Source organism: Syngnathus floridae, chromosome 14 (assembly GCF_059516105.1).
Source record: "Syngnathus floridae isolate MCC-2025c chromosome 14, RoL_Sflo_1.0, whole genome shotgun sequence".
NCBI lineage: Eukaryota > Metazoa > Chordata > Actinopteri > Syngnathiformes > Syngnathidae > Syngnathus > Syngnathus floridae.
The window spans coordinates 1,952,838-1,980,244 of record NC_142426.1 but is presented as its reverse complement, the minus strand read 5'-3'; the positions used below and the strand labels follow the sequence as shown (position 1 = coordinate 1,980,244).

Sequence of the window (27,407 nt, the reverse complement as noted above, 5' to 3'; positions counted from 1 at the left end):
TCGATGGTTCCATAATTCTATTGTGCTTGTTTTCCAAACTTGTGCGAGACCTCATTTGTACATGCCGCAAATGCTGCATTGAAGTTAGTGCTCAGGAGTTTTTGCCATGTTTTTTTTCATTGAAAAAAAAAAATCACCATTTCGTATAGATAGTGGTTTTCATCAACAGATCTTTAAAAAAAATCATGGTAAGGCTTAGGAACGAAAACTGTCCTTTTAAACACATCGCTCTACTTTTGCCACCTCGGGCGGGCGTATATGATGGCTTCGCGTGTCCCCTCCCTCCCTCCCTCCCTCCCGCGCCAGCACCAGAACCACCACTTGCAGCAAATGCTCCCCTCCTCCGATCGCCCCCCCCCCCCCCACTTGCTATTACGTCCGCTGCCGGTGTAATACAATTGGAGCACGGCGTGCCGTCCTTGCGTTGCCTGGAGAAACGAGCGAGAGGAGCGTTGATGACGACTCTGTAGATAAAAGGGACTAGAGCAGAAGGTGGTGGTGGTGGTCGTGGTGAGACCACTTCAAGATGCCTCGTTTTAGCCTAACGTGTCCTGCAGACTGTGCCCTTCCAAGGCTGTAGAGAAGGAGAGAGTCAGGCTGGCTGGCTGGCTGTAGAGAAGGAGAGAGAGAGAGAGAGAGAGAGAGAGAGAGAGAGAGAGAGAGAGAGAGAGAGAGAGCGAGAGAGCGAGCGAGAGACCGAGCGAGCGAGAGCGCGAGAGAGCCAGGCTGGCTGGCTGTATACGCGATGCTGCCTGACCCTGCATGGCGTGCTGTGTTGTGCTATTGTTTGGATCGAGGAGGGCTGCCATCCAAATGAGAAATCAATGAGGATTCTGAGGCCATTCCTCCAGAAAGGAGCGCATATGCTGCAGTGTTTCTGTGGACAACGATCGAAGTCGACCACTATCACCGACGGTGAGAGACACCCCCCCCCCCACCACCACCACCTCCACAACCACCACCACCACCACCACACACACAAAACCGCTTTGCATGCTCCTGTGGGGGGGGGGGGGGGGGGGGGGGGGAAGATGACGATGAAGAGGAAGGCGGTCGAGTGGCTTTCATTCAGCGCGCGCGCGCGCGTAAGTCGAGTGCTGCGGCTGAGTCGCTCATCATCTGGCCCCCCGCTTGAGTGTGTTAGCGCCGAGCCCCGCAGTCCTCTTCCACGCACACGCCAGTGCGTCGAACGCACGCCCGCACGCCCGCCCGCACGCAGTGTCGCGCGCGGCAAAGTATCCCCAAAACATCAGCACCAAGGATAGCGTCGTACAGGACAGGCACCACAATAGGCAAACTTTTCACTATTGATTCAATTGAGGATTCATTTCAACTCATGCCATATCAATAGCCCGCATGGGCTTCAAGTCTTTAGGATTATCTTGTGGTTCAATGCAGCAACCAAGGTTTGAACTTTTTGGCCAATTCCAAAAACAGTGAAGCGTGTTTTGTTGCAGCAGCAGTGTTTTTGCACAAAGTCTTCCGAAAGCCCTGCTACCCCAAAAGTGACAAAAAGCTGACGAGAACAGCTTCATTTTTCAGGAGCCAATTTAAATGTTGTCATGTGATTGGTTCATTCTGGACCCGAGCACATCCACATTTATTAGGCTCTTTACACGTGTGCAAGCACATTATCCCCGTTTTCTAGATGTGCCTTACTCCTTTTTTCGAGTCAATAGGTCACGTTAATACAGCAGTAGAAACCTATTGGAAATGAGTATTGTGGTCCAATGTTTTCATATCACAAAAAGCTGCCATTTGAACAGAGGCGTGTTGACTTTATCGTCATTGTACAGCATAAAAAAAACAACACCACGTGCTTTGATGGTGTTTAGTCCAATGTATGCCAGATGTTCTCCATTTGACATCAACAATAAGGCTGCCTTTAGGAAACAGTTCTAAATGAATTATTAATACAGTGGCTTACACCTTTTAAGCTTGAATGAAGTCATTGAATAAGGACAGCAGAAGTGACCTCCTGTGGCACTAAAGGCTGCTGCTAAGATACCGAGATAATGTCTCCCACCATTCCACTTTTCCCACTTCTTTTTATGTCATCGTTTTGTCATTGAAAAGTTTCAAATACGTAGTTTTGTAGCTGCCCAGTAGTGACCTCCAAATGAGCATCTCCACTCATTTCCATAACTATAAGAAGTAACACTTATGCTAGACAATGTTCGAATATCCAGTATCACAGTCGACGTCTCGCTCAAAATTCAGGCCAGTCAATTAGAAGGAAGCGCAGCCGACTCCTCTGAGACGAGTGGACCAAAAGCAACATGTTGGGAACAGCTATAGTTGCTATTTTTCCACACACTGTCCTCAAGTTATTTTGTGTGTGTGTGTGCGTGTGTGTGTGTGTGTGCGCGCGCGCGTGTGCGTGCGTGCGCGCGTGCGTGTGTGTCACGTCAGGTTGTAAGAAAATTGCGATGCTATTTGCAATATGCAATCTGTGTCATGTGACTTGCTGGGTTCCTTATCTGTGAGTGCAACAATATATTTATTTGATTCTGGTGCAGTTATGTACCATTTTGTTCTTTAAGGCCTATCCAGCAGTGCTTCGTCTTAATTTCATAAGTTTGCCCTTTCCTTGAAGTTTTGTGCTGTCTGAAACACATGACCTGTGCAAGTAATACAACATGCACTCCAAAGTCTGTTTGCATTCTGCTAAGATGACAAGAATTGACTTTAAATCCTGGTTTGGGGGTCAAACAAAAGCATATGAAGCGGGAAGTGCACCAAGTGGGCACTTTGCCAAAGCTGCGTAAGACATTTTAGCATTGTCTTATATTTGGACGTCCCCTCTCCTCCGTCCGTCCGTCCGCCCGTCCGTCTCCTCAACTACACACCAGGCTGTAAAGTGTCAATTAAAAGGCAGCTGGAATATTTTGTATGAATTATTATTTACTTTTGTGGTTGACTGCTAAATTGTGAGACGTTTGCATTGAGGCAGTGTGTGTATTGTTTATTCCAATTGATTATGAGCTGGAACTATGCTTTGATCAATAGCTCCTCATTCGGATGTCTTACCTACAATTGGCTGCAAACAAAGTGAAATAATGATTGGATGCTTTCTAAGTTAAGAATGAAACTTGGTCTTGGCCAAGTGACTGGACGACGCATGGAAAGGTGCAAGTTTGCATTGAATAGCTAGCTGCCGTTTAGTCTTTCACCGCAAGGGGTCAGCAGACATAAAGAAAAGCGTTTTAGTATCACACTTGACTCATATTGGTGCATGTTTGGTTCATTTTCTTCCTCATTTTCAAACACACGAAGATTCTAAATTTAACACTGCATGTGTTCACATTTATATGATCAATAGACTTATGGTGTATCGCACCGGGGTTCTTCTGTTAGCAAGTGTCTTTGTCGCAGATGCCATTAAGGGAGGGGACACACACACACACACACACACACACACACACACACACACACACACACACACACACACACACACACACACACACACACACTATATTCATAACATGTCTTGGCCCCACAAAAGCCCAACTATACCTGTAAAACCTCATTCCGCAAAAGCTACACCACCAGGTCGTTATTTGGTAAATGCATAGCAAATTTGGAATGGTTTTCAAATTTATTGTTGTAAATGACCTATGAGACATTACAGGGGTGTCAGTCATTTTTGTCGCAGGCTGCATCGTAGTCATAGTTTCCTTCAGAGGGCCATTATGACTGTCAACGCCTTATAGTATATACAGTATAGGCGACGCAACAAACTGATAGTTTTGAAATCAGAGATGAGCAAAAACTATTCCAATATTTTAAATCGATATATGTTCATGAAAATTGCTCGCAATTTTTCTATTTTCTAAAGTGAATACAATTTGTAATTTTAGTATTGACGCATGAAGTCCATGCACAATTTGTCTTCACGGGCCACATCAAATGATTTGGTGGGCTGTATCTGGCCCCTGGGCCGTGAGTTTGACACCTCTGTTATACAAGCATTACAATTCAAGTTTAAGTGGTTGTCATGTAAAAAAGTACAATGTACAGTAAATGCCAATGAAATGAATTGCGGCACGCTCTCGACCCAATCGGCCGGGAGAGGTCCGAGCCCTAATGCCTACCTAATGGTAAGTAAGTAAGTGAGTACCAAAATGGATTGTGTGCTGGATGGTGAGAATCAGCCAAGAGCTTTCCTCTTGCAATGGCTGTTGTAAATAGCCCAAATCTTAAGGAGTGTAATAGACACAAGCACTCTTGCACATACTGAGCTGGAATGGGGCTCCAGTAACCTGGATTGTTGTTCCATCATTTAAAAAATGACAGGGGAACCGATCGCTTGTGGATTGTTGCTCGACTTTTCAGCTGTCGAGGCTCGACTGAAACTTTAGCTGCTGGCGAGATTTATCATTCACTTCCACAATAAGGAGGTTATTGATCCACCGTTGCCTGTCTTGGTTTTGTCGCCTAAGCAGACGCCATATTGTGTTCTCTGTCTTTTGATTGTTACCGGAGGGCACCTGGTGAATTTGCTGACGACGAACGTGAGGATTTAGGCTGCTCGTCTTGGCGGACGGGAGTTTGTAGCACTTGGACTTGCATGAACGCTCTCCGTTTTAGTCAAATACGCTTGTAGAAGTGCTGTCACCTGTTGATTTCAGCTGTGTCAAAACATTATTGGAGATAAGTCATCTTCAAGTTCTTGTCTTTATTGTGCAGAAGTACAGATGAGGTGCTGATGAATTGGACGCATGTGATCGTGGAATAATAAGCATGAGTTTATTTGCACAGCTTTGAGATACAAATATGCCCTTGTATCATTCAAATCGGATGCAAGACCCTTTTTTAACATGCCAGATTCATCCAAATGAAGCGAGAGTGAGACATTTAGCAGCACCCTCCACCCACATTTGGTCTTATTTATTCACATTTTTCACCAACACTCATCGCCATGGCTATGTGAATTCCTAATACAATCACGTATGATTGCGTTAATAGAGTTGGAGTGGGGAAAGAGGGAGTGGGGACGAGGAGGAGGAGGAGGAGGAGAAGGAGGAGGAGCAGGAGCAGGAGCAGGAGGGGGAGGAAGAGGGGGAGGCGGTCTATGGAGCGTTCACTTTGTCTGTCGGCGATGGAGCACAGCCACAGCATCCGTGCGGCGAGACACGCCGAGGGATAATGCCACTCGAAACTAATTGTTGCTTTTCATAGGAAAATATCCCTTCCTTCCTTCTTTCCTTCTCCACCCTCTTTCTGGATTCCACACATCTGCAGCACCCTTTATTGCCCGCCCCCTCCCGTTGCCATCGTCGGAACCGGAGCGTACGGCGTGCTGATCTGGGCTCCTTGCACAGTCGCGACTGTGCACACCCACTGCGTCTGCCAGTCATGTGCGTGGTGGATTAAACACCTAAAGGGACATTTTTTTTGCGCTCCATATGAAGGATTGTTAAAAAGAAGCCGGATTGGGAATAACAGAAGGCAGAAGCTCTCCAATGACACGCAATTTATCAACACTGTTGCATGTCTGCACGGTCCAGCGGGTAGTTTGATAGCAATGAAGTCCCGACAGTGCAACAAAGTTCTCGTAGATAGCGTGAAGATGCAACTGGAATCTCAATGATGTTCCGGACTCCGAGTTCCTCATCAGCATGACATTTGGTTGAAGCGTCTGTTTGACACGCCGAATCGACCGTCTCCGTCTGTTTTTTTTCTTTTCTCTTTTCTCCATCAAAATTCTGCACCAGCTTCCCCTCTCATCCGCACCAGACTCTCGGGTGTTTTTCGACTCGGTTCGGGCAGATGGCCGCGATCGCCAGCTCTCTGATCCGCCAGAAGCGCCAGGCGAGGGAGTCCAACAGCGACCGGGTGTCCACGTCCAAGCGTCGGCCCAGCCCCAGCAAGGACCCCCGCTCTCTGTGCGAGCGGCATTTTTTGGGGGTCTTCAGCAAAGTGCGCTTCTGCAGCGGCAAGAAACGACCCGTGCGCCGGCGACCAGGTCAGTGCGGCGCTCCGACCGCTACCCACCCCCGCCTGCGAGCGATGTGTGCAAACGGATCCCTCGAACGCCCGCCCGCCCCCTTAACCGAACCCCCCCCCCCGCTTCTCTCTCTCGAGAGAGAGCAGCAGAGGCGTTGTGCTGCAGTCACCAAATGACCCACAGAAGGTAGAAAAAACAAAAAATCCATCCACCTGTTCCATTCTGATGTCGAGAACATGTTTGGGCTGTGACGTCACCCCCTGATCAGAATGCACGAGGAGTTTTCCGTCGTGCATGTGAACAGCCAGCTGCCCCCCCCCATCCCCCCCATTCCCCAAAGTCCAAATGAATGCTGATTGGGGTTTTCCAGAGGAGGGGGATAAGTTGCACCGCAGTGCACCACAAGGCTCTTTTCAGATGAAATGTTTTAATGGTAAATGTTTATTGCGGGAAGCATTACTGCAGTGAAGGGAGCTATGGCCTCGGTGATTAAGAGCTACTCCGCTTTTATTGATAATTCCGTGTTGGTGCACAGTGATGTGAGTCACCCCCCCGGCCCCCCAATGGGAGAGTCCTGCAGACTGATTAAAAGTTCATATGGGATGAGTGCCAGTAAACAATTCCACTGCCATAAAATGCCAGATGAGAAAATGAGTTGCTCACTATTTGGCAGGTAGGTAACTCTTGGACAATACGCGAGCGACGCCGTGATGAATGTGAAGCCACCCTTACTGATGCCTTGACATATTTTTGCTTTTACAAGCCAATTCGCTGAACTTTCTTTCAGTTTTTAAAAAAAAAAAGAAATCCAATCTGCCTGTTTTAAAAGACTGTTTCTCCTTCTGTCCCACCCAACCACCCCCCGTACTTCATAAGATGCACCCTCGAAACCTCCACAGGTGGCCCATAAGGGCTGCAGGCTAGGTCAGTAGCTCAGCCTCCATCCGTGTGTGCTGTGTTTCTTCTCGTCTCCACCCCATCTTGCGCCCACGTCGACTCACCCCCCCCTCCCTCCTCCTCCTCTTTTCGGGGCCGTCGGGGGTGGTGGTGAGGGACACGTATAGAGGAAAGGGGGAAGCTTCAACACCTGTCTGATTGCTGACTTTTTTTGTCCTCTCATCTCTGTGTGGCTGTCTTTCCAAAAAGGTTTGGCTCTGCCTCTTCATTTAGTTTTTGCTTCTTTTTCTTTTTGGTCAAACCCTCGCTCCTCCTCCAAAGTTTGTAAATATTGTGCGTCAAGCTCTAGTCTAGGTGTTGGTGTTGATGAATATGGTGTGTGTGCGTGTCCCGCTATTAGAACAGGTGATCATTCACCATTTCACAGCCATGACACCATTTGTCAGCGTACCTAAATGTCTTGTCCTGTTTAGTATGAAGTACGTTACGTGTATGACCTTTTTATACCGGCTGCTGTCAGCCATCACACTACACACACACACACACACACACACACACACACACACACACACACACACACACACACACACACACACACACACACACACACACACACACACACACACACACACACACACACACACACACACACACACACACACACACACACACACACAATGGCAACCATTACACTGTCGCTTTTTGTTTGTACTGGGCACTCGCACTGTACACAATGTCAAATGATCGGAACTGATGAGCCAGTCGGCAATGGCCACGCACGTTTATGGAAGTGAGCTTATGGCGTGTAATTTAGTCACGCGTGTGCGCGGCGGTCACCTCAGCCAGCCGATGATGGATGATGAAGGCTTCGTCCCGGGAACGGAAGGCCCCGCTCCCGGGGCTAGGTGAGTTGGGGATTGATGTCTTGGTTGATGCACGGTTGAGTAAGATATGGACCTCTTTCACGGGCTCGCCTCTGCACATCTCTGATAGTTGTTTTATTGAACAGTTAATGAAAGAGCTGTATTATTTAACAGTAAAAGGCTTGACATCACTTAGCTTTTACGTTTCTGCAAAATGGGAGGAGAGTGCCCGACTGCATATTTGCACAAAAAAGTTAGCGCAGTGAGCATCTAAAAGGATTGTGTGTGTGTGTGTGTGTGTGTTTGGGGTTTTCTTTGACTGGAATAAGACAGTTCTTTGGCTTATTGCGTACCCAGGGCATGCTCTGTCTTCCTCTTCTGATCCACAACTATTGTCTGGTGGTTGGAGGCACCAGTGAGTGATTTCTGCCATGTAGTGGTGAACACCGTTATTACAACTTAAAGACTACTCCGCTATAGTGAACATTTTTATTTCAAAAACTTAATTGAGGGCCACCTGCAGTGAGGGCTGACCTGTCATAGTCATAATCAGAACATCATTATAAATAAATGACTGTAATAGATTTTATGTTCTGATCACAACCTTAGTGCTGATAAATGGTATGCAAATGGATGCAAGGATCAAAGTGTGTCTTGACCTGAAATTGAGATGGAGTCTTAACTCTGGCGTATCGTCCGACAGAAACCATAGGATGAGGTCGCAGTGGCTAAGTCCCCTTTTTTTAAATTTTTTTTTATTGGTTCCATTGCAACATCCCTCTTCTTCGCGGGCCTGCTGTGCATGCAGCAGATGGCCCACGATGAGCTGACATCAGCTCGACATAAAAGCTGGAAGGAAAAAAACACAAAACATGTTCACTCGTCTGGATCCTGAGCCTTCAGCTCTCGAGAGATGTAGTAAAAGAAACCGGGAGCTCTGCTCTGCTCTGCTCTGCGCTGCTCTGCTCTGCGTTGCTTCCCTCGAATGGATCGACCTCTAAGTTGGTTACGACTTTGAAGGACCACCACTCAGATTTTCCAGAATGTGTTGCACAGTATACGGAACCTAACGAGAACTGGAACTACTCCATGACATTTCACTTGTAGCTATATGTTGGGATCGTCTTTCAACTCTTCTCCCATCTTTTTTTTTTCTTTTCATTTCTGATAGCATTCTGCCCCTTTTGATTGGCAGAATGTCGTTTTAGGCACGCCCAGTCCACTTCTGCATGCCACCCTACATTCCTGTGTGTGACACAGGCCTGCCTGAAATAAGTGCAAATGTTAGCACAAATCTGCTGTGACAAACTGCATAATTTGTTCCCTTTGTCAGCCGGACAATACAAAATGATTTGTTTTGTTTGTCTTTGTGCCCGAAGAGGCTCATCCATTGCGGGGGACAAAAAAAAAAACATGACTAGCCTTAAACCTTATCAAACAGGGCTATATTTCCTCAGCCTGGCATTGCCAGATGCCCAGTAGTTTTTTTTTAGTCTGATCTCCGTCCACCCCCGCCCTCCCTCCCTCCCCCCTCTCTCCGTGAAGTGTTGAACGTTTTCAGTAGCACCCTGGCGAGGCACCAGATGACACAGCCTCAAAGTTGGAGGTCAGTCAGGGTTATCGGAGTGAAAACAACTTCTCCAGTAAGAAATAGCGCTGTCAGAATGTGTCGGTTCAAAGCGCTTGTTGAATTTCCCCTGGAAGCAGATGCTTCACAGTGGCTGCAAATTCTATCAGGGTGGGAGGGAGGTAGGGCTTTCATTAACACAACAGACGTTTCATTGCAATTCATTATTGGTGAGCAGCTGGCAAGGTTCACGTAAGTAAGACATTGAGGTTGTATTTACATTCAATGTATGCTCTACACATTTTCTTCTTTGGTGTACACCCCCAACCTTCATTGTAAATGATTTGTTTATTGTTTGCACTCTGGAAATGTAAAAAAAAAAAAATGGTTTCAGATTTTTGTTTGTCTGACATACTCCTGCGGGGCCTGGGGGGGGTTGTGGTTTGGCCCAATGTGTGTGTGCGTGTGTGCGTGTATGTCTGTGTGTGTGTGTATGTGCGTGCGTGTTGCAGAGCCACAGCTGAAAGGCATCGTGACGCGACTGTTTAGCCAGCAGGGCTTCTACCTGCAGATGAAGCCGGACGGAACCATTGATGGCAGCAAGGACGAGAACAGCGACAACAGTGAGTGGCGCCTTCGCATCACTTTTTGGAAGAAATGATGGTGTAACTAAATGTGATCATAATGAGGTCACATATTTTCTTCAAGTCATTTTAAAGTCCTATATTGGCATACATTCAAATCTAAGCCTTAAAAAAGAAATCATTTTCCACATGTGCTGTAAACAACTGTTGCATTCCTTTTCTACTATAACTTGTGCGTCGCGATTGTACGTCAATATGATTTGAATTGTGATGATGATGATGATGATATCACTTTCCTCCCTAGCACAAATGTGTTACATGGGAATGTTGTTGTGCTAAAGTTTACCCTCAGCTCAGGCGGGAAACTAATCATAATCTTGCCGAAGCTTTCGGCCCCTGACAGCCTTCTGGTGGACACAAAAAGTTCTCGCTGTCTTGCTTTCCAATTGTTATGTGAGAAAGAACCACCATTCATATCAAGGCAAGTGAAGGATTACAGGGCAAAGAGTTAAGTGAGAAATGTTTGTAAAGATGTTCTGTATTCTCGTGTTTTTGTAGTATGATGAGGGCTTCCCCACCTTGAGGTCATCTTCCTTGTTAAGCAGCCATGTCAGCCCAGCCAGGGATGAAGGGCCGCGGTGAATAATTCAGCCACATGAAACTAAAAATACCGCCGTCTCCGTTTGTACCCAATAAATAATTCTCTGTATGTGGTGCCGCAAGTGCAGACAGTTTGAAGGTAGAAAGAAGGGGAAGGGAGTGCTGGCACAAAGACTTTTGGATTCAGATCCAGCACGGATGGATGTATTGATTGAGAGGCTGGTACCCGGATTTGAAGAATAGATTAGCCCTCTAGCCTTGAACCATGCGGCCATTTATTCTGCAGAATTGGCAGTACAGAGGGGCCATGATGCAACCTGCAATCCAAAATTCATGAACATTTTGGGGGATTTTTTCAGCTGTTTACTAAACACAGCTTATTAAAAAAAAAAAAAAGGAGAAAACCAACGATCAGAAGATCAATCAATTGATCCAATCTATTTGAATAACTTGAATCATTTGCAAGGATGCCCCCTCCCCTTGAAAAAAATCTTTGTCTTTTTTACCGTTGTATTTAATTATTTAAAACATTTTTTTTTTTTTCCTGTTTTTTTTTTTTTTTCAATTATTTAAAATGATTGAATAGAAAAAAAATCTGTCTGCATATGCTGACAAACTTTGGAATATTAAAGATGGGAAGTGTGACAGCTTGTTAACACCGAAGACTGTGAAACCTCATTCGATTAATTAACTCCCATTTTAGAAATCAGATCCGTTATTAATTTGATGACCATCTCTCGATGGTCTTCAGTAATTGCTGGCGAAATATATTTCTTATTAGTCACGACACCTTCACACTCCATCTGTGCCAAATGCTCAAAGGTGATAAATGGAATGAAAGGAGACTTTCTAATGACTTGAGATCCTCGCTTCAAATTTGGAACAGTTTCCCTCCCGACCTGTGCGGTTAAATCGGATTCTGACTCGGAATACTTTGTGCTTTTTGAAAAGCTGGAAGACATAAAAGGACTCGGATGACAAGAGCGGACACTTAGGCCTTTGCTTGCCATGTGTGCGCCTCAAGGGTATGTATGCATTACAATAACAGTTGTCCGTGTGAATCGGCCTCGTCAGTGGCCCGGGGGCACATTTCCACCATCGATGCCGTCGATATTTATTGAACCAAATTGAATCTCCTCAGAGGACAGTCTTGCGTTAGCACGTCTGCCCTCGTCCCCCTCCTCCCCCCGGCCTTATCTGATGTTCCCCATAATACAGGCGGGAAACCAGCAGTGCATTGACAATGTCCCTTCACATGCCATCCGGAAGCAAAGTCCATGAAAGTCACAGTCATGTCCTCCCTCGCATTCAGTGGAAGTGACGGGGCAGAGATAGCAATGGCGCTTAGATATGCTAATGAAGGGCCGAGAAGAAAATTGCTTCCAGAGTGACATTTTCAGATAACCAATGACCTGGATGATGATCATTTCTAATAAGCACTTTTTTTTTTTTTTTATCTCTGCTGCCATCAACATCCTTAAGGAGCGTTTGGGTCATCATCGTGAATGTCCTCCACGATGATTTGAATATTAAAACGGGCTGCCATGACGGGGCGTCTGGCTGTGATTTACCAGGATTTAACAGCGGCGCTTTGTAACGGGCTGGGATATTTCGGCACGAGTCAATTTTGCTCGTCTCTGTTTTAGCGCGGTGTTCCGACACTAATCAGCGTTGGGTGATAAGTGAACGCGATAACCACACTGAGGCGCCTCGCTTATGTTGCAGTCAGTCAAATCTGATCAAAAGTCGCAGATGTTATTGCGATAAAGCAGAATAGCTGAATGTCAGAGTGCTGTCGTCTTTTAGTTTGTGCTGATGGATTTTTGTCGTTTTAATTTCTGCTGTATGGAAATGTTCTGGAGCTTTCACAGCGTCACTCTGTCATCTGTCAATCAAGGGCAAATCCTTGTCAATCCACTCGATTTGTCTTCAGCTCCACAACGCCGCAGGTTCATTTTAGCCTTCCAACAGTACCGTTGAGCCAATGCGCTCATCTTGTTTGACAAGAAAATGAATGCAGCCATGTCCAACGTTGCCAAAGCTTTACTCTAATGCTCCTCTGGCAGGTGGCTGCGCTTGCCATTGTTCACGTCTTGTTTCTTTGGTTTACTTGACTGCTGTCAGAGTGCCAGATAGTCCGCTCACAGAGACAGAGAGATCAGACACTCTCATGCCAAGGAGAGTTAAGTGAAAACTAAATTGTCTTCTTTTGTCGTTTTTGTGCCTTCCTGCCTGACTTTGCCTGTGCAGCCCTGTTTAATCTTATTCCCGTGGGTCTGAGAGTGGTGGCCATCCAGGGAGTGAAGAGTGGCTTCTACATCGGCATGAACGGCGAGGGAATGCTCTACAGCTCTGTAAGACCCGCACTTGTGTGTGACCAGCATTGACTGTATATATTCAGCCCATGTTTTGTTTTAGCCTCTTTGATGAATATCCAGCATTAGCACAAGAGCCCTTGTGATGTACTGTTATTGCTGTGAGCCACTTATCCTCCCTCCCTCCCACTTTGTTGATCATGCAGCATGCCGGTGCATGTTTTACATTGAACTCCACACTGAGTTCAGGACTCGTCGTTTCAAATTGCCGGCTCTCGTTGTATCGACTCACTGTAGAGTTGATCTGTAAACAAACGTTCCGCTCACTTGTTGTTATATGCACACCATTTTTTACTAGCTTAAAATGACCAGTGGGATGCTATTGCACAGCTAAATTGTTATCAAACATTTTTTTTTATGATATTATCAAATTGATAGCAAAAAAAGTTACTATCAAACAGCGTGTGGTATCCAAGGACTTCGAAATGACACTGAGGTGATCCCGTGACATCCGTCTATCCGTCTTAGAAAGAACTCCTTAGGGTTGTGTGTCATTTTACATTTCGTATGTACCGAATCCCCACATGACTGATTGATGATTCCACTCGGTTCCAGAAATGAACACGGCGGGGGAGTGAATATCATGCGAATAGATTTCTTATGCGGCGTAAGATGCGGGAAGTGCGCAGGCGAGTGTGGGTAGCCGATAGTCGAGTGGGGGTGGAAAGAGTCACGGATGTCGTATTTCATTTCGCCGCCTGTTACAGTGAGGAGGAAAACACGTTTCTGTAACACACTGGATTGTTTGACATGCAGAGGAAATGAAAAGGTGGCTTTCGCGCGGATACAGTAGAGACATACTGTCCCTTGTTAACATGCTTATATAACTTCCAGTCTCGTGGTGCCAATTGCAGGGAATGAAGGAAAGAGACGGTCGTGCTACTCGCAACCCATCTGGTCAAAATCCTCCAAAAATATTTGAAGCATGCATGTTTGATTGCTTGTACCGATAAGGGAGCAGTTTTATCAAGAGTGAGCTGGGTGGGCCCAGATTGCGTCCATTTTTCTGTGGAGATGGAACGTCCTGCAAATTTGTATCATTTCCCATCGGAGCGCACTCGGGAGCACTTGCGGGGTTCAGACAAGGACGTACAATAGTACGCGTGTGTCGCCGACGTGACTCATCGGGCTAGACGGCTTTCATTCAGAACTTAAGACACATCAACAAGCTCCCAGCGCCCGTCAGTGGAATTCATGTTAAATAGCACCCAGGTCGTGGTGTGATTCATTGAAATTACGCCAAATTGAGCACCCGGGCCTGCGTGCACCCACTTCATGAAAGTATCATTTGTGTCACGATTCTTATGAATTACAAGCCGAGCCGTGCCGTGCCCTGGTGAGTGTCAAATGTCAGCTTCCAGCCTAACAGCCATGACACTTCATTTATCCTGTTAATTATCCGTTTTATGGGCCGGTAAATGCAATTTTGACCTTTCTGGCCGTGGAGTAGAAATGTGCATTTTTCTTTTTTTTTCTTTTTTTTTTTTTGGTGTAAGTGTGTTTCAATTAAATAGACTAAATGCACTTTGGTGAAGTCGTTGGAATGGGAAACATGGGAAATGTGCATGCATCAGTAGGCAGAATGCACACACTGGACTTATGAGCCTTGTATGGTGCTCATAGATGGAACGAAATTAGCATATGGATTGCAAAGGGCATAGATGAGCATCCGATTATTCAGCAGCACAGGTTGCATGCGGAAGATATGACAATTTAGTAGGGCTGAGTGATTTTGAAAAATAATGAGCCGGTAATTGTGATATTTTCCCCCCCCCACAATATTGAGAAATTATTATTATTATTATTATTAATCATTAATTTTATTATTATTATTGTCATTAATTTTCTTACCATATATTTTTTTAACAAACAAGCGATAGATTTAATACAATAAACAACATCCGATTTAATCTGAATAAATGTTTTTGTCATAGGTTAGGCTTATGTTAAAATAAAGGCCAATGAAGCATGAATGAATGAACGCAAGTTCATTTGGCTCCATCCTTAGAGTTGTTAACTAGCTAGAGAAGAAATTCACAACAACAATTTCAGCATAAATTAGATTGCAACAACGTGATTATCACCAAACAATGATACGTAAACATGGAGTGCCCCTCCCTCCCTCCCTCTTGAAAATGGCATTCTACTACATTGCGGTGTCAATTTGAATTTGCTAAATTGCCCAGCCTTAAAATGGAGCGTGGGCTTGACGTTCTCACATTCACAACACTGCGGCCATAAAACGTTTGACTTTGAACGCAACTTGTTTCTTATTGTTTGCCTGCTCTGTTATCTGACAGGCTGTTCATCTCTCGGCCCATCTATGCTATGCGGTGGTTCTCCTCTCCTCCCGTCCGTCATCTCTGCCCCTTAAATCTCAAGCATACGCAGCAGTCTGTCTGTCTGTCTGTCTGTCTTCCTCCCTCCCGGGAGGTGGTTATTGAGGGATATCCTCTTCTTTTGGTCACTGCTGCTTTTTCTGTCTTGTTGCGGTATGAGATTTTAGGAAGCCATTTTGGTGCTTTCTTTCATCAGTTTAAGTGGTCGCCGTTGATTGGCTCCAGCCCTATTGAGGCTTTTGCTGATGAGGCTGTGGGTGAGCGCGCTCGATATTGCTTTTAGCCCTGTTAGCGTGCGTGCGTGCGTGCGTGCGTGGGGGCCGAGCAGTTACAATGAAGAGATCCCTTCCATTATTCATAAATTCTTCTCAATATGACCTAGTTTGCTGTTGCCCAGCACAGCATGAATGGGCACCCTATAACTTTATTATCATCAAAGCTAAAGGCAGGCTATCCGTCCGTCCGTCCTTCCGTCCGTCCGTCCGTCCGTCTATCCATTTTATGTATTGATAACTATAATCCCCCATCTTTGTCATTCTTTCTTCCCATCTGCCTCCATCGACTATATTCATCGACATATTTTGGAAATGAATTTTTTGATGGATGGATTTTTATTTTGAAATACGTATAGAGGGCAGATCTATTTTGTCTTACATGGGTCAAGGATTTTGGTGAGCATCTGGCAAAAGGTGTTGGGATAAGAATTTAGTCACTTGTGGAATTAGTAGAGAACATCATAATGGTTCCAAGCATCTGTTTGTCATCCTCCATTTCCCAGGAAGTGGACTGCAAACTAACAAACAGATGGACAAGCTAAAACCAAAAATGCTTCTTTGAATTGGCAGTCTGTGCTTTCTGTGAGAGAGTTTTAGGTAGCCGTACGAGGGACATCATTAGCAAAACAACTGCTTGAGGGTGGCCCAAGACTTTTGCACCTTTGCTATCATCCATCTCCATTCGGCCACCCATCCGGCACGGGCTAACCGTCCATCCGTCGAGAGTAACTGCTCCTATTCTTTTTGATTTAACCGGGGACTAAATTCACTGCTTCTTCTTTATGTCAAAGAAATAAATGACACGTTGCAGTAAAACTTTCAGTGAAGGTCCTAAAGGAGGCGTGAGTCAAAGTTGTGGAAGGTTAGAGAGAGTGGTTAAGTTTTGTTCAAGGTAAAAAATGAGCCAAAATAGATTCATGAAACGCTGCTTTGTCGTTCATCTTTTATGCGCTCTTGTGCTTCGGGGAACGTTTGGTCATTTCAGTCATTAATCAGTATGCTTAGTTACGTATAATTTGGATAAAGCTTGCGCTGAGATCTCCAGATTTGATGGGAGATGCATTTTTTTAGTATTGAACAAATATGATTTCCCAAAGATTATTCAGCAAGTAAAGTCTTTTCTTCCCCTATTCAGCTTTTTCTTTTTCTTTGACCATTGGGACATTAGCACGTGTTTGTGGTTTGGTTGCAGTCATTTATCATCACTGTCTTTTCTGCAAGGCCATCAGCAAGGTCAACACACAACCACATGCTGACTCTTTGGTGTGGGATGGAGAGAAGATAAACAGACAAGTGGGGAGGGAGGGAGGGAGTTAGAGAGAAAAAGGGGCGCAAGAGAATATACTGTACGTAGTACCAGTCTAGACCGTAGCTGACCTGAATTCTCTCAGAATAGGAATTGGCCACCTTGGCTCTTCTGTGTCAGTCCTGGGATTTTCTTCGAGCTTAAACCTTTTGATGGCGTGTGCCCAAATTGAAATTGAAGTCCTTCCAGAATCCTCTGCAGCTACTTACAAAGTCACCCATATGTCTAGGACAGTGTTTCCCAACCTTTATTGAGCCCAGGTGCAAATTTGACCCCCCCCCCCCCAAAAAAAATGTATACAGTATGAGCAGCATGAAAAACCCAAATTCCAAAATGGCTCCACTTTTCTTTGTTTCACAGGTTTTGTAGCACGACCATCTCCGCTTCATTACGTATTCCATGTAGTATTTTCCAGTGTGGCGAGTGTGTTGCACGCCTCTTTTTTTCCTCTTCATTGTGTGCAAATCCATTTAGAAGATGACTTTAATGAGAGACTGCGACCCGCGTTCCTCACCTCATTTTTCCCACTCAGTCATCTGCAAACAAGGTGCGCTGTCAGACTTCAAAGTCACTACGTTGTGCCCTTATCCTTCCTTCCTTCCTTCCTTCCTTCCTTCCTTCCTTCCTTCCTTCCTTCCTTCCTTCCTTCCTTCCTTCCTTCCTTCCTTCCTTCCTTCCTTCCTTCCTTCCTTCCTTCCTTCCTTCCTTCCTTCCTTCCTTCCTTCCTTCCTTCCTTCCTTCCTTCCTTCCTTTCCGAGAGCTTTTTTCTCTGCACGCAACACACTGGAAGCCCAAGTCATGTCCTTGGGAGGGGACGCTGTGGTGTGACTTACTGCCAGGAATTCCTCAAACATTCAAATGTATTTTAGTACAATATGTTTTGTACGGTTTGAGAATTGCTGCTGTAATATGCTTGACCTTATAAGACGGGCCGATGCCTGATGGTGTGCATGGTCCTTGTCTTCCCTGCACATACGCACGCACACACACATATGTGGCCGCCGCCGCCAGACAGGCAGGCAGGCAGGTAGGACCTGACCCGACCCACTGAGCCCCAGCCCATATTTTTGCAGTTTGACGGAACGTCCGCAGGCTCCCCTCGAAGCCGTTCTTCCCCCCCGCCGCTGACCCGCGAGAGGTGTCCGTAAAGCGTTGACTTGGGTGACCTCACCTTCCCAAAGTCCTTTCCCGTGCTTGCCTTGCATGCTTCCGTCTTTTCAGAACAAACGGCCAGTGACTCAAACTGTTGCTGAGCTGTGAAATGCTTCGTGAGCACACTCGCACTCACACAGATGTTGTCTTTAGACGACATATGGCGGTCTTTCTTTTTAATTAGTCCATACTTTATAAGCCCAAAGAGATGAATGCACACAGCTAAATAACACGATTAGCTACTGACTACTGCTTATCTCATAGCTGAAATGGAGATCAAGTTTTATTCCTTTGGGCGCATTTAATTAACGTGAACGTTCGCAGTTTGTTGTACTGCCCTCAAGTGGTCAGAAACACTATTTGGGTTTTTTAAATCAGGAATCTAAATAGCAGAAACACACACACACACTCCCCCAAAATGTCTATTGAATGACTAAGAGCATCATAGAAAGAGCATAAATACCACAAATAGGTGAGCTTTTCAGAAACAGGTTAAAAAAAAAATCATGAATTTGTGAATTACTGTAGACCAGAGGGGTCAAAGTCAAGGCCCGGGGGCCAGATGCGGCCCGTCATATCATTTACTATGTTGCCCGCGAAGACAGATTTTGCATCGACTTTGTGTCATTACTAAAATAACAAATTGTCTTCACTTAAAAAAAAAAAAAGGAATCGAGATATTGCTTGCAACTTATTTTTTTAAAATATTTGAACAGTTTCTACTAATCTCTAATTTCAATCATAACGGCCCTCTAAGGGAAACTATGACTACGATGCGGCCCGTGACGAAAATGAGTTTGACACCCCTGCTATAGTAGACTATTAAACTGAAAACCTATGATAATATTTTTTTAATTGTGCATCCAATAAAATGGAACAGGCTCAAAGAATGTGAAATTCACATCCTCAACCTATTTTATTTTCTTACCAGCTCAACTTTAATTCTTTCTGTGGCTTGACTCTCGCACGCGCACACGCACAGGCACACGCACACGCACACGCACACGCACACACACACACACACACACACACACACACACACACACACACACACACACACACACACACACACACACACACACACACACACACACACACACACACACACACACACACACACACACACACACACACACACACACACACACGCACACACACATCCTCGCACTCACACACTTTACAATGCACGTCGACACCATAAATGGTCACCTCCAGTGGGAATTGGAATTGGACAACTTTAAAAGGGCACAGAAACCTGCAGGAGATAATACAAACACAGCAACACACACACACACGTATCCTGCTTTAAAATGCGATTAGGCTGTGTAAAAGCAATCCAGCTGTTCTGCATGGCTACAGCTGTCTGCACAAATACAACATGACTCATTTCCAAGGTGTCTTCGTCTGATAAACAAGGAGTGTATACATTAAAAAAAAAAGGTTTTGGGGGGAATCACCAAGCAATCAAGTATGTGCCACTTGGCAGAAGCGACTGCTGTTTTGCTATGTCATGGCTGGTGGCTTCATATTTCACAATTAGGCAGATAAGAAAAGATTTACGGGGTTGTTTCATTTCCCTCTTCATGCACTCCAAAGAGCCAAACTATTTGTATACAAGCCATTAAAAAGTGGATTTTCCATAATGTGCCTCCAATAAAGTGAGACAAGCAAAAAAAGAAAAGGAAAATCAAGCAGAAAAGCAAATCCTCCGTTCCGCTGCATCTATAGGCACCAACATACTAACTTCACTCATTTCCTGTCTGGTTTGGATCAAGACGAGAGCCGGGGTACGTTTTAAAGCTGAAGCCATTTATGCTTGCTGCTTTGAGAAATTCTCTCACAATGCTGTACGTTTTTTTTTTTTTTTTTTTTTAAACTTCATCAAAACCTTTTAGCCATTTTCATTTTACCGGGTATGTTGACATTGGACTGCATAAGGTCAACGCGTCCATGTAAGCCAAGTGGAGTCACGAGAAAGTAAAACCAGCGTACCAGTGGAATGACATCCATATAGAGAAGTCCATTTGAAAGACACAGTCGCACAGAGGCCGTGATAATACAAGCATAACATTAGATCATGATTTGCTCCTCAGCGCTGTCATGGCAGTAATGCCCAACGCAGCCTTTCCATCTTTCCCGCCCGCGACTCATTGACTTTCTTCTTGACGTGCCGCTTTGATACTGATGCGGAGCGATACAAATCTTCCATTGTTGCTCGGTATCTTGAATAAGAGCATCGTTGTGTGACATGTGTGTTTGCGCGTGTACTCGCGTGTTGTGCGTCTCCTGACCTCGCTTCTTTTGAATGTGGAAGGCTTGTCGCACTTCAAATTAATTTTCAGATTGACTTCAATTCAAAATATTTGCTCTATCTTTAGCCATGAATTGAGCTCATAGCACAGAGACATTGTGATACATATTTATTGTACTCGATGTGCTCCGCTCTTCCAGGAAATGTTCACGCCAGAGTGCAAATTCAAGGAGTCCGTTTTCGAGAACTACTATGTGATCTACTCGTCCACTGTGTACCGACAGCAGGAGTCGGGCCGGGCCTGGTTCCTCGGCCTCACCAAGGAGGGCCAAGTCATGAAAGGCAATCGGGTCAAGAAGACCAAACCTTCTTCTCACTTTGTACCAAGGCCCATTGAAGGTAACATGAAAAGAAAACCTAGGACATTTGATCGATTGTGCATTGTATGCAGTTGCTTGCCGTCACGTTTGAAGGGCTGAATGACAAATGAATCTCCGGTCCAAAAGTCTGCTGAGATGAACTCCAGCTCAAGTGTAATCGTAAGACAACAGCTATCGAAAAGAAAGATGCGTAAGCATGACAAGACTGACTTGAAAGGCACCCACCCAGAAGTTATTTCCCACTAAATCAATGTGTCGACTGCATACATGTATCAAATTGGTTTCACTCATCGTCGAGCCCCTGTCGACACGTTTGCCGTCACTTTTGAGTTTGCCCGTCTCCCTTCTTTTTCTCTGTGACACTCATGCTGACAATGAGGTGCTCGAAAGCAGCCACATCAGCTGACTTTGTTCGGTTTCCTCTATACATAGATAGCTGCTTCATGTGTTCGAGTTGGGACTTGACATTGGATCCTAACGGAACTCTTCTCCTTGTTTCTATACTCATACCTTCTTCATTCGATCACCCTTCTGTCATCCCTCTCAGTCTGCATGTACCGCGAGCCGTCGCTGCACGAGATCGAGGACAAACACCGCTCCCGCAAGAGCTCAGGGACCCCCACCATGAACGGCGGCAAAGCAGTCAACCAGGACTCCTCATAGCAATGAAAGGGAGGGGCTTCCACTGAGGGGCTTGGCCTGAATGCCCCCACCCTCACCTCAAAGGGGAGGGGCCGTAGGAAAGTTCCCACCCTGCCTGAATCGGATGCGCCGTCGCTGAAATAGTGTCGTTGTCGTCGCCACGGCGACCAAGGAGCTATTACTGTACTCGTGACCAGAAAGGACAAACTCTCAACCCTTGCCTGTGAAAACTTTTAGAAGAATTACTATGAAACAGAGTCAAACTATATATGTATATCTATATATCAACCTTTTCGATCAGGACCTGACTGATATTTTATGCAAAAAGAGCTGTGACGCAATGGATCAGAGGCCTCTCCTCACACAAACATCTCTCATTTACATTTTAATGCTGTGTGTGTGTGTGGGGGGGGTGTTGATTATGTGTTGACTTTTGATATGCATTCTTTTCTAAATATTCTCTTGTGTTAGATTTGCCAATAATAAGCAGTCCATCAATCCAGCAATGCCCATCATGACAGCTTTTTTTTTTTTCCCTCACCATTTCCCATTGTGGGACTTTCAACGTTTTTTCCTCATGGATTAATCTTGAATCACCAGAGCTGCTCTGCATGAATGTATTTTCTGCTGTAGTCACAAGAGTGCTTACCATGGGATGTCAGTAAATCAGGTGTGTGCTGTAAGTGCGACGACAAATTGCGTCCGGCGTCTGAAGCAATATCAGCCGTGCGGTCTAGGAGGTGTTGAGGGACTATTACTAGCAAGTGTGTATTGGACATGTTTGAAATGAGCTGGTTGTGTTAAGACATGTTTGAAATGAGCCGGTTGTGTTAAGTGAAGACCAGGAAATATTGTCGTCCTTCCAAAAAGGCAATGACCAGCATCAGTAATATGATAAGTCCAAATCCTATTTTTACGTCATAACTTGTTCGATGAGGGAGAAAGGATGGAAAACTTTTGCAATTGTGTCGAGGCCTCGCCTGGCCTCGCTTCGCCTGGCCTGGCCTGGCCTGGCCTGGCCTCGCCTTGCCTGGCATGGTGAGGAATCAACTGCAAAAGTCTTTGCGGAAAGCCAAGCGATCGGCTGCGCTGCCGTGTAAATGCTGCGTCCGCTACATTACCCAATTCCCTGTCCTCCAATTAGTGTGTCTCAGGAAGTGCTAGTTGGTCCATTGAAGCGGTGTTTGCAAACCAAGCGTTCGAGAAAGTTTGGAAAAATTTCACGGCACAACAAAACGTACAGACAGTGCATTCCAGACTCCAAGGCAATTTTACCATTCAGAGCGAATGGATTCGTTTGACCCCTTCCACATACTTTTATCTATTTGTTTCTTGACAATGTGCACATATGTATACTATTCATATCAAAACATATGACATCTAGCAGAAAGCTCATTTATATTTGTCGTCTAGGAAGATAAAACAAACCAACAAAACATATACAAGGCCCAAACTGTTGTATACAACTTACGCAGGCAGTTTGTTAATAGTGAAAATGTCAATTGCCATTGAAAAAGGGTAAGATCCTTCCAGATTCAATTTCAATTACAATCATGAGTGTTTCAGAGCAATTACAGAAAACATGGATTTTGAAATACCAGCAATTGCAATTTACACCAACTGGGTGAATAGGGTCACTCAGTCGATCATTCTCTGCCTTTTCTTCTCGCTCTCAAGTACCATGCATCTCATTGTGCGACATTAGAGTAGACAACACAGGAAGTCAAGAGGTGCGGCAAGACCAGCATAAATAGAGATATAGTATATATAGATATATATACATACCTATATACTGTAAGTATCTTTTATACAGAGGTTTATATTGGTGCAAATGTCGATGCATGTCACTGGATGGAACCATTGTTGAGAACAATTCAAACGAATGAATGGTTAAAGCAAAAGGCTTTAACAAAAAAAGTTCTTTTTATGTTCGCAGTTGATTTCACTGCATCGGAACACACCCATATATGCACTATGAATTGTCAGAAAAAATTGCATTGATGATGATAGAAAAACACAACAAAACAAAACAAAAAAACCCTTAGTGATTATTTTAGAATAAAGATTATGTGACCAAAGCCACCTTTTGAATTATTTGCTGCAAACGATGACTGGCAGTTGTTGCGCGTCTCTCATTGTCGGACAACATCCATCAGCCTGGGGCTTTTCGCATTGCCTCAAATCCAATCCCCTTTTCCTCCGCTATCAATTCACCCGCCGGAGTGATTTACAGTTTCGCTTTCCTCTTAAATACGTGGTGTCATTTTGGAACGGCGCTCCTTTGGCCTTAATTCTCCCGTTGTCATGGAAACAGACCTTCCATGCCGGCAAAAGAGAATGAGAATGAGGAGGAGGAGGAGGAGAAAGGCGAAAGCTGCCCCTGACTTTCAGGACGTGTTTTTGTCTTCTCTTCTGCTGCACAATGGCTGCAGCATCCAGAAGGGACAAACAGGACAAGGAGACAGTCCATTTCTTTATGGAGCAGTCTTGATGCTACTACTGAAAATAACAGCACGCATATCTGAAGAAATTCACATTCATTGTCTAATAACATCAAAAATGCAAATTCATATATTTATTGCTTTCAAAATGTTGCTAGTCCAAACTTTGTGTCCCGTAACGAGCAAACTAGCAGTGCGGTGGCTTCAAACACAACTGCTAAGCACGCACGCACGCCCCCCCCCCCCCCCCCCCCAAAAAAAAATAAAACGCCAGGCAGCTGACAAAAAGCCAAACCTAAATTCTCTTAACATCTTCCTGAGACAGAGAAAAGACAGAAATACACCGCAGCATCTAATGAGGCCGATCAACCTGGAGCTGTGTGAGGTGCCCGCGTGCTTCAAGAGCTCCACCATCGTTCCAGTGGCCAAGAAGCCCGCCATCACAGGTCTGAATGACTATAGACCTGTTGCACTGACATCTGTGGTCATGAAATCTTTCGAGAGGTTAGTGCTGAACCACCTGAAGGATGTCACGGGCCCCCTGCTGGACCCCCTCCAGTTTGCCTACCGGGCAAACAGGTCGGTGGATGATGCGGTCAACATGGGTCTGCACTACATCCTGCAACACCTGGACACCCCAGGAAAGTACGCCAGGATCCTGTTTGTGGACTTCAGCTCGGCGTTCAACACCATCGCTCCTGACATCCTCCAACAGAAGCTCATCCAGCTCGCGGTGCCTGCCTCCACCTGTCAGTGGATCACCAGCTTCCTGACCAACAGGAGACAGCGTGTGAGGCTGGGGAGCATCACATCTGACACTCTGACTACCAACACTGGAGCCCCTCAGGGGTGCGTCCTCTCCCCACTGCTCTTCTCCCTCTACACCAACGATTTCTCCGCAAGTGACTCTTCTGTGAAGCTCCTGAAGTATGCAGACGACACCACTCTCATCTGACTGATCCAGAACGGTGATGAGACTGCATACAGACAGGAGGTGGAGCGGCTGGTCCACTGGTGCAGCCAAAACCACCTGGACCTGAACCCGCTCAAGACCGTGGAGATGACAGTGGACTTCAGGCGAGGCCCTTCACCACTTTCACCCCTCACTATCCGCAGTAATACTATTCTCTCATCAGACACCTTCAAGTTCCTGGGAACCACAATCTCTCGGGACCTGAAATGGACCGGCCACATAGACTCTGTCCGGAAGAAGGCCCAGCAGAGGCTGTACTTCCTGAGACAGCTCAAGAAGTTCAACCTGCCGCGGGAGCTGCTGAAGACCTTCTACACTGCCATCATCCAGTCTGTCCTCTGCACCTCCATCACTGTCTGGTTTGGATCGGCCTCCAAACAAGACAAGCACAGACTGCAACGGACAATAAGGACTGCAGAAAAGATAATTGGAATCAACCTCCCATCTATTCAAGACTTGTACCTGACCAGGACCAGGAAACGTGCAAGTAACATCTCAACAGACCCTTCGCACCCAGGTTGCAGCCTGTTTGAACTACTCCCCTCCGGACGCCGTTATAGAGCTCTGTACACTAAAACCAGCAGACACAGAGACAGCTTCTTCCCCCAGGCTGTCGCTCTGATGAACTCACACCACTCTTAGAGTCTCAGAGTCATTACTGTGCAATAACATCCTGCTTTCCACACCTTTTTTGTTTACACTGTTTGTACTATGTGTCCTCTCTGCATCCATTGCAGCCTGGTCATCCTAGAAGAGGGACCCTCCCATCTGTGGACTTTTCTCAAGGTTTCTCATTTCCCATAGCTGGAGTTTTGAGTTTTTCCTTGCCCTCTTGGGAGTTTAAGATCTGGGGATGTTTGAGAATATCTTTCGTTCTTCACATGTGCTGAGTGTTGTTGTTAGTCACCTAAATGTTGAACAGAGGCTGTGATTTACCGAAGTCAAATTCCTTGTTTGGCACGCTCAAACATGGCGAATAAAAAAAAAAAACTCTTGAACAACCTCTTTATTTGGAAAAGGAACGAACGGTTCATCACCGTCGTAACAATGCTCCCCAAAAAACACTAGGCTGTCTTTCCTCCATCCAGTCATCCTGCCCCTGACGTATTCGTCCAACTACAAATCGTTCTTGGACACGTTCACGGCCATGTGGACAGTGAGAGCTTGTCGAACTCTGGCTTGCAACTATCCAGGTGGAGTTTCAGTCAGACACTTTTGGCCATGTGGCAAAGCAGGATGATGCACATCAACAGGAATTGAATACAGAACTAAATACAAGATAAGTGACCAGACAACGGGGTGCACGTGGCACAAGGAAGCCCATTGGTTAACGCTAACGAGAACAGCTGGACGCGAAGACCAAACGAGCCATAACAAAATGGTCACAAAATCGAATGGAAACCAAATGGAGAAAAACGCCAACCGTGACAAGCAATTGAACGGAATATTTTTGGACGGCCAAGTCCGAAGTGAATGTGTTGGAATTTCATTGGAAGATTGACCATCTGTGTGATGAGGTAAGAGGCACGGAGAGCACTCAATTAGAAACCTCTTTTGCAGTGAAGCCAAGAAAAACATTGTGAAATAAAACCAACAGACCATTGGGAATACACTAAATAGTAGAATTTAGGTTGTAAATGTAGCTGAGTTTATTTGGGCCTGGACCGAAGGGAGATGATAGGGAGCGTTCCGGAAAATAACAATCTCTCCCACTTGATCACATTTAACCAAAGCGACTCTTGCAATGCACTTTAAGTGCAAAGATGCATCAAATTGAGACCTTTAGGACACCGGCGGGAGTCTGCCGAGGTCGCCGCTGACGGTGCACGCAATAACGAGTGACTGCCTGTTGTAAAAAAAAGATGTTCCTTCCTTTCATTGTCAGCAATTTGTGGAGGAAGTTGTGCACCAATTCCTAAAATGAATGCATGATGCCAGGCAACAAGTAATGTGTAAGATATGACCCCATAAAGCTGTCAACAAGCGATGTGTGGTTGTCACCGTCCGTCACCCCCCGCCTGTGTTGTACTCCCGGGACCTCGTCCCGTTTCTCTGTTTCCTCCTCGCTCTATTCATTAAAAATAATTGGCTTGTGCTCAATTAAAGCCAACTGGTGCTTCTTTGATGTGCTGCGCTTTTAAGCTGCTTTCACTTGATGCGGAATAAAGGAGAATTGATTCTAATTGGTTTACTTCCACATGTAGGGCAAGCTTCATAAGATGCATTTGGGTTGCCCAATTGTTCTTTGCTAAGTGTATTTGAGAAATACGGCAGGTAAATGACTGTGATCAGACTAAGTGTGTTTTTGCAGTTACAGAATGAAAACACAAAACGGTTGCAGAAGCCAAATTATTTTTGATTTTCACACAGCAATGCAGCTGCGGGCAGGGTCAGCAGGCAGTCCAGGATTTCCAGAAGAAGATTCGGCATCCTGCTTTGCGAACATCAGGACTGTCTCTCTTCTCCAGTCCTCCTTCCTCCTCATTCTCCTCCGGCTCCATCGTCTCTCCAGGTTCTTCTAAGTTTATTTTGTTGTTTTGTTTGAAGAGTTTGTAGAGCAACTGTATCATGTTCTGTTTGTCTGTCACTTCCTGAAAAATAAGAACCAAAGTGAAGGATCCTGTTTATTTGGAAATCGATCATGTATTTCCTAATTGAAATATAGTCAATTCCAATGAGGACAAATCTTATAGCTGCACTCTCTTATAATCAAATTATTCTTATAAATAAATATTCTTAGAATATATTAAGTTTATGAAATGTTAATCTTCGAAATAGATTGAAATGAAATAAATGAGCGGATTAAACTGAA

General features: G+C 45.2%; 1 protein-coding gene across 4 annotated transcripts; it reads left to right on the top strand.

Annotated features, from left to right (window-relative positions):
- The first annotated feature begins 447 nt into the window (after nt 1-447).
- Nucleotides 448-27,407, top strand: LOC148386931 (fibroblast growth factor 12). Of its 4 annotated transcripts, none has more exons than XM_088396495.1 (6): nt 5,020-5,968; nt 6,827-6,874; nt 9,790-9,900; nt 12,712-12,815; nt 20,360-20,558; nt 26,966-27,407. In XM_088396495.1, exons 1-6 carry the CDS (start codon nt 5,773-5,775, stop codon nt 27,115-27,117), a joined length of 810 nt encoding a protein of 269 aa, XP_088252621.1. In that variant the 5' UTR covers nt 5,020-5,772; the 3' UTR covers nt 27,118-27,407. The 4 variants fall into 4 exon arrangements, with proteins under 4 accessions (XP_088252624.1, XP_088252621.1, XP_088252622.1 ...); XM_088396496.1 differs by lacking the exon at nt 26,966-27,407 and adding an exon at nt 21,087-23,259 and having other exon boundaries at nt 5,028-5,968; XM_088396498.1 differs by lacking the exons at nt 5,020-5,968; nt 6,827-6,874; nt 26,966-27,407 and adding exons at nt 448-915; nt 21,087-23,259.

Excerpts from the sequence above, each read along its gene's own strand:
- LOC148386931 (XM_088396495.1), top strand. The coding sequence starts at position 5,773 with ATGGCCGCGATCGCCAGCTCTCTGATCCGCCAGAAGCGCCAGGCGAGG. Across the intron at positions 9,901-12,711 it reads GGACGAGAACAGCGACAACA|CCCTGTTTAATCTTATTCCC; the intron begins GTGAGTGGCGCC and ends TTGCCTGTGCAG. Across the intron at positions 12,816-20,359 it reads AGGGAATGCTCTACAGCTCT|GAAATGTTCACGCCAGAGTG; the intron begins GTAAGACCCGCA and ends CCGCTCTTCCAG.